At 31.5% G+C, this 10,578-nt stretch overlaps 1 protein-coding gene across 1 annotated transcript; it reads right to left on the reverse strand.

The window, feature by feature from the left end:
- Positions 1-602: 602 nt before the first annotated feature.
- LOC142234098 (uncharacterized) lies at positions 603-6,449 on the reverse strand. Its single transcript, XM_075305181.1, has 2 exons — positions 6,375-6,449; positions 603-1,766 (listed from the first exon to the last, which is right to left on the reverse strand). The coding sequence occupies exons 1-2, from the start codon at positions 6,447-6,449 to the stop codon at positions 603-605; spliced, it is 1,239 nt and encodes a 412-aa protein (XP_075161296.1).
- Between the last annotated feature and the right edge of the window lie 4,129 nt (positions 6,450-10,578).

The following is a 10,578-nucleotide window of genomic DNA, read 5'->3' on the forward strand; positions in this document are numbered from 1 at the left end:
GACGCAGCCGCGGTCAACATTTAAATGAAATTATCTTCAAAAAGTAAATGTCATGGACCAATCTAACGTTTCAAATAAAGAACCGATGAGATTTTTTATGCGTTTTTTTAAAAAAAAAGTTATCAAGCTCTTAACAAATCACCCTTTATATCTAAATTTGATCCGATTTCTTCCAAATTCAATAGCGTTCGTCCTTGTGCCCAAAAAACTCGCTGTACCAAATTTCATCAAAATCGGTTAATAATTGCGACCGGAATCCTGTGAACAACAAATACATGGACAGACGGACGGACGGACACCAAGCGCTAGATCGGCTCAGGAGGTGATTCTGAGTCGATCGGTATATATTTTATGGGGTCTAAAATCAATATTTCTGGTAGGCACATTTTTTGGCCGATCAAACTTATTATACCCTAGGGTATAAAAACGAATTTTGACAAAAAAAAATGTGTTTTTCTGTGTTAGACCGGGGACATATAGCCAACCTGTTACAAACGCAATGATATAGTTGGTATAACATCCTTTCCTACGAGTATTTTGGAGGGTATAAAAAGAAAAATACAAAAATGTGTATATTTTTTATATTTTATTTTCATTTATTATCAATGTCGACGAGGATATATAAAATACAATCGTCGCTTCCTTGGTTGTTCAACTAAATGTTTGGATTTTAGTGGCTTACTAATGGTACTTTGCCGTCTTCTATTAATGGCATCATCACTCATAAATGATCCCAAAATATTGCGCACCATTTCTGTTTCCATATCTTCAGGAGTTTTATTGTGTGATTTAGGTTTAATTCTACGTCTCGATGATCTTCGGTCTGCTACATCCATTGTTTCTGGATAGTCTTCAAGTGTTCTTTCCATTGGTTTGTCATTATTATTCAAAAGCAATTTCACGTCTTCCTCGGTCTCTGGTTTTAACAAATCCCTGTGTATGCTTACAAATGATGATGAAAGTTTATCATCAACAGCATCCTGTGGTTCATCTCTTTCGCCTGGGAAAATTTTAAAATTAAAAGGTCTAGTTTTTAGTTTTCTTTCACCGAAAATATCCTCATCTGAATAACCCCAATTATCGCCAGCTATTTCTATATCGTCGGAGTAATCATCAACTGCTTCAACATTTTCATCGTGCTCCTCACCATCCGAATCGCTATCTCCCACCTGCAGATAATCTTCATCATCATGGGGAAGGAATAAGGGACGCTTGTGATAATATTGCTGGGGTGATGATATCAATTGGAGAGCATAATAACTGCCAGTACTGGGATCGAAAAAATGCATAACATGATTTGCATCCATACCCAAGGCTTGCAATTGTAATTGATGATAGCCCTGATTATTGGTCTGGGCTCGTCTATTATGATCAGAACTGGTGTAATGTCGATAATTTGGCTTTTTACTCTCTTTGTGTTTTTTCATGGTATTATTTTTCCTTTTGGATTGTTTACGGCGTCTTCGATTTGGTTCGGTTATTTCGTGATGAGCCCCCACAGGGGTTTCAAGAAGTTGTTGTGTGCCTGCATTGAAGAAATTCGTCATATTGAATCGGAATGGTATGCTTCTAACGAAATTTTGCCAATATTTCTGTATTGTGGCCGGTTGCTGTGTCATTGAGGGATCCAATTCACTTTTTCCCCTATTTGGTCTGGGAAAGCGACGAATCATTTCGACATAATCATATTGATGATGTGGATCGATTTGTGACGATTTTGCTATGGATATGATAGTGAGCCACATAAGCCCCAAAAACAGTAAGGTCTGAAATGAAAAGTCAGAAATAGTAAGAAAGAAAATGGTTCGGCTACTGAATTAATGGTATATGAAAACATTTTCAACCTAATTGTCATAATATTGAATCATTTACCAATAGCGGGCACGGTTGCCACTCGAGCCAAAAATAATCTACCAAAATTCGGAGAAGATGTTACAAAAAACTAGCAAACAAAAAAATCATATTTTGCAAAATTTTATTTCTATAGAAAATTTTGTCAACATTTTATTTCTATAGAAAATTTTGTCAAAATTTTATTTCTATAGAATATTTTGTCAAAATTTTATTTATATAGAAAATTTTGTCAAAGTTTTATTTTTATAGAAAATTTTGTCAAAATTTTATTTCTATAGAAAATTTTGTCAAAATTTTATTTCTATAGAATATTTTGTCAAAATTTTATTTCTATAGAAAATTTTGTCAAAGTTTTATTTTTATAGAAAATTTTGTCAAAATTTTATTTCTATAGAAAATTTTGTCAAAATTTTATTTCTATAGAAAATTTTGTCAAAATTTTATTTCTATAGAAAATTTTGTCAAAATTTTATTTCTATAGAAAATTTTGTCAAAATTTTATTTCTATAGAAAATTTTGTCAACATTTTATTTCCATAGAAAATTTTGTCAAAATTTTATTTCTATAGAAAATGTTGTCAAAATTTTATTTCTATAGAAAATTTTGTCAAAATTTTATTTCTATAGAAAATTTTGTCAAAATTTTATTTCTATAGAAAATTTTGTCAAAATTTTATTTCTATAGACAATTTTATCAAGATCTTATTTCTATAGAAAATTTTGTCAAAATGTTATTTATATAGAAAATTTTGTCAACATTTTATTTCTATAAAAAATTTGTGAAGTACATGCATAACATGATTTGCATCCATACCCAAGGCTTGCAATTGTAATTGCTACTCGAGCCAAAAATAATCTACCAAAATTTGGAGAAAATTTTACAGAAAAAACAAGTATATACGGCCGTAAGTTCGGTCAGTCCGAATCTTATGCACCCTCCACCATGGATACCGGTGGCAAGGTATCGAGAATTGAAATATGGGGGTCGCTTATATGGGGGCTATATACAATTATGAACTTGATATGGACCAATTATTGTGTAATTGGGGATCGATTTATCTGAGGGCAATATATAACTATAGACCGATATGGACCTAGTTAGGCATGGTTGTTAACGACCATATACCAGCACAATGTACCAAATTTCAACTCACTCGGATTAAATTTGCTCCTCCAAGAGGCTCCAAAACCAAATCTCGGGATCGGTTTATATGGGGCTATGTATGATTATGGGCTGATATGGACCACTTTTGGCATGATTGTTAAATATCATATACTACCACCACGTACCAAATTTCAAGCAGATCGGATGAATTTTGCTCCAAAAGGCACCGGAGGTCAAATCTGGGGATCGGTTTATATGGGAGCTATATATAATTATGGACTGATAGGAACCAATTCATGCATGGTTGTTGGATACCATATACTAACATCACATACCAAATTTCAACCGAATGGGAAGAATTTTGCTCTTCCAAGGGGCTCTGGAGGTCAAATCTGGGGATCGGTTTATAGGGGGCCTATATATAATTATGGACCGATATCGACCAATTTTTGCATGGTTGTTAGAGACCATATACTAACACCACGTACCAAATATCAGCCGGATCGGATGAAATTTGCTTCTCTTAGCGGCCTCGCAAGCCAAATCGGGGGATCGGTTTATATGGGGGCTATATATAATTATTGACCGATGTGGACCAATTTTTGCATGGTTGTTATAGACCATATACTAACACCATGTACCAAATTTCAGCCGGATAGTATGAAATTTGCTTCTCTTAGCGGCCTCGCAAGCCAAATCGGGGGATCGGTTTATATGGGGGCTATATATAATTATGGACCGATGTGGACCAATTTTTGCATGGTTGTTAGAGACCATATACTAACATCATGTACCAAATTTCAGCCGGATCGGATGAAATTTGCTTCTCTTAGAGGCCTCGCAAGCCAAATCGGGGGATCGATTTATATCGAAATTTTGTCAAAATTTTATTTCTATAGAAAATTTTGTCAAAATTTTGTTTCCATAGAAAATTTTGTCAAAATTTTATTTCTATAGAAAATGTTGTCAAAATTTTATTTCTATAGAAAATTTTGTCAAAATTTTATTTCTATAGAAAATTTTGTCAAAATTTTATTTCTATAGAAAATTTTGTCAAAATTTTATTTCTATAGAAAATTTTGTCAAAATTTTATTTCTATAGCAAATTTTGTCAACATTTTATTTCCATAGAAAATTTTGTCAAAATTTTATTTCTATAGAAAATTTTGTCAAAATTTTATTTCTATAGAAAATTTTGTCAAAATTTTATTTCTATAGAAAATTTTGTCAAAATTTTATTTCTATAGAAAATTTTGTCAAAATTTTATTTCTATAGAAAATTTTGTCAAAATTTTATTTCTATAGACAATTTTATCAAGATCTTATTTCTATAGAAAATTTTGTCAAAATGTTATTTATATAGAAAATTTTGTCAACATTTTATTTCTATAAAAAATTTGTGAAGTACATGCATAACATGATTTGCATCCATACCCAAGGCTTGCAATTGTAATTGCTACTCGAGCCAAAAATAATCTACCAAAATTTGGAGAAAATTTTACCGAAAAAAAACAAGTATATACGGCCGTAAGTTCGGTCAGTCCGAATCTTATGCACCCTCCACCATGGATACCGGTGGCAAGGTATCGAGAATTGAAATATGGGGGTCGCTTATATGGGGGCTATATACAATTATGAACTTGATATGGACCAATTATTGTGTAATTGGGGATCGATTTATCTGAGGGCAATATATAACTATAGACCGATATGGACCTAGTTAGGCATGGTTGTTAACGACCATATACCAGCACAATGTACCAAATTTCAACTCACTCGGATTAAATTTGCTCCTCCAAGAGGCTCCAAAACCAAATCTCGGGATCGGTTTATATGGGGCTATGTATGATTATGGGCTGATATGGACCACTTTTGGCATGATTGTTAAATATCATATACTACCACCACGTACCAAATTTCAAGCAGATCGGATGAATTTTGCTCCAAAAGGCACCGGAGGTCAAATCTGGGGATCGGTTTATATGGGAGCTATATATAATTATGGACTGATAGGAACCAATTCATGCATGGTTGTTGGATACCATATACTAACATCACATACCAAATTTCAACCGAATGGGAAGAATTTTGCTCTTCCAAGGGGCTCTGGAGGTCAAATCTGGGGATCGGTTTATAGGGGGCCTATATATAATTATGGACCGATATCGACCAATTTTTGCATGGTTGTTAGAGACCATATACTAACACCACGTACCAAATATCAGCCGGATCGGATGAAATTTGCTTCTCTTAGCGGCCTCGCAAGCCAAATCGGGGGATCGGTTTATATGGGAGCTATATATAATTATTGACCGATGTGGACCAATTTTTGCATGGTTGTTATAGACCATATACTAACACCATGTACCAAATTTCAGCCGGATAGTATGAAATTTGCTTCTCTTAGCGGCCTCGCAAGCCAAATCGGGGGATCGGTTTATATGGGGGCTATATATAATTATGGACCGATGTGGACCAATTTTTGCATGGTTGTTAGAGACCATATACTAACATCATGTACCAAATTTCAGCCGGATCGGATGAAATTTGCTTCTCTTAGAGGCCTCGCAAGCCAAATCGGGGGATCGATTTATATGGGGGCTATATATAATTAGGGACCGATGTGGACCAATTTTTGCATGGTTGTTAGAGACCATATACTAACACCATGTACCAAATTTCAGCCGGATCGGATGAAATTTGCTTCTCTTAGAGGCCTCGCAAGCCAAATCGGGGGATCGGTTTATATGGGGGCTATATATAATTATGGACCGATCTGGACCAATTTTTGCATGGTTGTTAGAGACCATATACTAACACCATGTACCAAATTTCAGCCGGATCGGATGAAATTTGCTTCTCTTATAGGCCTCACAAGCCAAATTTGGGGGTCCGTTTATATGGGGGCTATACGTAAAAGTGGACCGATATGGTCCATTTGCAATACCATCCGACCTACATCAATAACAACTACTTGTGCCAAGTTTCAAGTCGATAGCTTCTTTCGTTCGGAAGTTAGCGTCATTTCAACAGACGGACGGACGGACGGACGGACGGACATGCTCAGATCGACTCAGAATTTCACCACGACCCAGAATGTATATACTTTATGGGGTCTTAAAATCTTATTTTGCAAAATTTTATTTCTATAGAAAATTTTGTCAACACTTTATTTCTATAGAAAATTTTGTCAACATTTTATTTCTATTGAAAAATTTGTCAACATTTTATTTCTATAGAAAATTTTGTCAAAATTTTATTTCTATAGAAAATTTTGTCAAAATTTTATTTCTATAGAAAATTTGTGAAGTACCTATTAATTGGGAATATTTTGCAAAATTTACCAAAAAATCAAGAATTCTACCAACCTACCAAACAGTAAAAAAATCTACCATTTTTGGTGGAATTCTACCAACTGTGGCAACCGTGATGGCGGGTGAGACTATGGAAGTTATAAAATGATTTCCAACAAGCTTCGCATTGCAATTCATGGTTCAAAAATTACAAATGAAATTAATAGGAGTGATTAATAAAAGTATACACCTAACCAAATAATACTTTCCCCCGAAACAAAATTTTAGACAAACGAAATTTCCCTTTCTTATAAAATATTGCGTTCAAAGAAAATTTCTTTCCGTCAAAAGAAAACTTTTCTTTCAGTATACGTTCCAAAGATTGTATGTTTACAGTAATGATTTTGGTATTATTTATGTGCTATTGGAGTCCTTTAAATACGTGTTAACGAAAACTTAAATTTTCAAACTCAGGAAAACACTTTTATATCAGAGAAACCCGTCTTCTAAACAAAGCAAAATTCGCATTCGCATTTTATGGGCATGGCATCTTTGGCATCACGACAATATTGTTTTCAGTGTGGCTTAAAAAAAAAGTTTTCATTTATTTGTAGATACCTTGTCCAGTAGAGCCCGACCGGAGAACACGGTTGCCACATTTGGTAGAATTCTACCAAAAATGGTAGATTTTTACTGTTTGGTAGATTGGTAGAATTCTTGATGCTTTGGTAGATTTTGCAAAATTTTCTATAGAAATAAAGTTTTGACAAAATTTTCTATAGAAAGAAATAAAGTTTTGACAAAATTTTCTATAGAAATAAAATTTTGACAAAATTTTCTATAGAAATAAATTTTCACAAAATTTTCTATAGAAATAAAATTTTGACAAAATTTTCTATAGAAGTAAAGTTTTGCAAAATTTTCTATAGAGATAAAGTTTTGACAAAATTTTCTATAGAAATAAAAAAAAACTAGAAGTGCCCATATGTAATAGGTACTTTTAGTTAATGTGGTATCACAATGGACTGAATAGTCTAAGTGGGCCTGAATCTTAATCGGGCTGCCACTTTAACCTAACCTAACCTATAGAAATAAAGTTTTGACAAAATTTTCTATAGAAATAAAATTTTGACAAAATTTTCTATAGAAATAAATTTTGACAAAATTTTCTATAGAAATAAAATTTTGACAAAATTTTCTATAGAAATAAAATTTTGACAAAATTTTCTATAGAAAAAAAATTTTGACAAAATTTTCTATAGAAATAAAATTTTGACAACATTGTCTATAGAAATAAAACGTTGACAAAATTTTCTATAGAAATAAAAGTTTGACAAAATTTTCTATAGAAATAAAATGTTGACAAAATTTTCTATAAAAATAAAATTTTGACAAAATTTTTCTATAGAAATAAAATTTTGACAAAATATTCTATAGAAATAAAATGTTGACAATTTTTTTTATAGAAATAACATTTTGAAAAAAATTTCTGGTATTTGGTAAAATTTTGCAAAAGAATTTCCATAGAAGTTAAAAGGCAAAATGATCAAGGATCAAATACTCAAACGGCTGAAGTTTTAATAACGTTTATCTATTTTTTTATTGATTGTCCTTCCTGTTACTGATATTTAAACCTCTAATGCTCAAATTTCGTTTCCCACAAAAGAAATTAATTTTTTTGCGGGTATTTCGTAAACTTTTGCAAAAGAACTGCCACTAAAGTGAAAAGGCAAAATGATACAGGAACCCAAAATGGTAAATTTTTTAATAAAGTTCTTTTACTTTTTTTATTGATTTTCTTCCTTTTTCTGATATTTAATTGTATTGTTTTGGAAGAAATGCCAGTAGTTATTTTTTGTGGGAAACGTGGTGTACATAACATTGTCTTTATTAAATATTTTTTATTTTGATATTTATATTATTACCTGTAATTTCAACATTCTATTTTATTTCTAAATAGATTTCGAAAAATTTTACGTCCTGTATTATTAGCAGATAACTTTCGATGTTGGTCTTAACACTTATGAATTTGGCACAGAACTAAATTAAATAGAAATATTTCGCTAAAATCTTTGACTTTCCATTAACAAAAGCCAATTAAAATCTAACAAGAGACATGACAAAGATGATTCTTCAAATCTGCCCCAAATTCAATTCATTCATGGGCGAAAACAACAAAATAATCTCTTATTATTGTTTGCTCTTCATTCATCTTTATTTGGGGTAACATCTAAATTTTGAACATAAATGAAAGTTGGCCATCATCATCATAATCGTGGGTCTCAATTGTCTGCTCAAAATATGATTACCTTATTTTAGAAGCATTCTTTATTTTATTTGGGTACTCCCATGTCAGGGCATCACACAAAGAAATATGTAAATTCACATTGGAATCCAAGTCAATTGTTCAGCTATCAATCAATTCAATGTGATTTTTTTTTTGAATATCATTTTGGGATGCTTGAAACTGGTTTCTGTGGAGTAAGTAGCCATCGTCCCATCATAAATACGCTTGGGTGATTTTTGTTTCGGTAAATTAACTGTGTTGTTAACTTAATTTCTCCGTGATTTCTTTTGAGGAATATGGACAATTATTATATTTTATATTAACTAACTGTTATTGACGAATGAATTTTTAATTCCATCATTATGGCACAGTGTTTATTATGGCACATGAAAACAATGGCCGAGAATTCGGTTGGTTTGATTCTTATTTAGCGTCCACCGTGGTGCAATGGTTAGCATGCCCGCCTTGCATACACAAGGTCGTGGGTTCGATTCCTGCTACGACCGAACACCAAAAAGTTTTTCAGCGGTGGATTATCCCACCTCAGTAATGCTGGTGACATTTCTGAGGGTTTCAAAGCTTCTCTAAGTGGTTTCACTAGAATGTGGAACGCCGTTCGGACTCGGCTATAAAAAGGAGGTCCCTTGTCATTGAGTTTAACATGGAATCGGGCAGCACTCAGTGATAAGAGAGAAGTTCACCACTGTGGTATCACAATGGACTGAATAGTCTAAGTGAGCCTGATACATCGGGCTGCCACATAACCTAACCTAACCTATTTAGCGTCCCCCATGGATCTCATACAACCTGCTTGCAAAAAAATAATAAAACGTTTGAAAAAAACGGATGTCACAAACGTTGTTCTTTTGTTACAGTTTTTTTTTTTGATTTCTGTGTTTGTTACAAAATTTTTATTTTGCCGCAATTAGAAATATTTATATTCAAAAACAAACAGTCAATTTCGTGAATAGCAAGCTCGAAGTATACGTGGTGGTCCTATACAAAATTTTCTATAGAAATAAAAATTTGACAAAATTTTCTATAGAAATAAAATTTTGATAAAAAGTTTCTATAGAAGTACAATTTTGACAAAATTTTCTATAGAAATAAAATTTTGACTAAATTTTCTATAGAAATAAAATTTTGACACAATTAAAAAAAAATAAAACTGTGACCAAATTAAAATTTTTACAAAATGTTCTATAGAAATAAAATTTTTACAAAATTTTCTATAGAAATAAATTTTTGACAAAATTTTCTATAGAAATACAATTTTGACAAAATTTTCTATACAAATAAAATTTTGACAAAATTTTCTATAGAAATAACATTTTGACAAAATTTTCTATAGAAATAAAATTTTGACAAAATTTTCTATAAAATAAAATTTTGACAAAATTTTCTATAGAAATACAATTTTGACAAAATTATCTATAGAAATGAAATTTTTTGTTTGGTAGTTATTTGATAATTATTTTTTTTTCAAATCTTGACCGTGGGTACAATGTTTACTAACGTACGATATGTCTGTTCGAAATAATAACATAACATCCCATCTATTTTTTTATACTTCTAATAGTTATGACTATGCTTTCAGAAGAATATGTGTGGTTTCAAAATACTGTGCCTATGGCCGATGACCACAACCGTGGGTTTTACAATATCTATTGTCATGGATTTAGGACAATAGATCAAAATATTTTGATGAAGCAATTTAACTTTTATTATTAATGAATATTTGTATTCACTGACTTCACACGCTTCTGGTTAACTGTGAAATTTTAGATACACAGACAAAAATCATCACCGAAATATTTCCAAATAATAAGTTGATTGAATTAACAAAACTTACAGACAAAATTAATTTTTTGTACAAATTAAAAAAGAAATAAATGATTGAAAATTTTTACGTTTTTATTTTATTATTTATCATTAATTATGCCAATTAAATAAAAAAAATATTCTGTGATTGATTGATATCGTGAGCACTTTCAAATAAACAATCAGAAAAATATATTTCTGTGTATTGTCTTTAAAAAA

This window comes from Haematobia irritans, chromosome 1, assembly GCF_050003625.1.
Source record: "Haematobia irritans isolate KBUSLIRL chromosome 1, ASM5000362v1, whole genome shotgun sequence".
NCBI classification, from domain to species: Eukaryota; Metazoa; Arthropoda; class Insecta; order Diptera; family Muscidae; genus Haematobia; species Haematobia irritans.

Bases quoted from the DNA above. Each gene is read 5' to 3' on its own strand.
- LOC142234098 (XM_075305181.1), bottom strand. From the start codon at position 6,449: ATGAATTGCAATGCGAAGCTTGTTGGAAATCATTTTATAACTTCCATA. The intron at 1,767-6,374 runs GTTGGTAGAATT...TTTTCATTTCAG, and splicing joins CCGCCATCACGGTTGCCACA to ACCTTACTGTTTTTGGGGCT.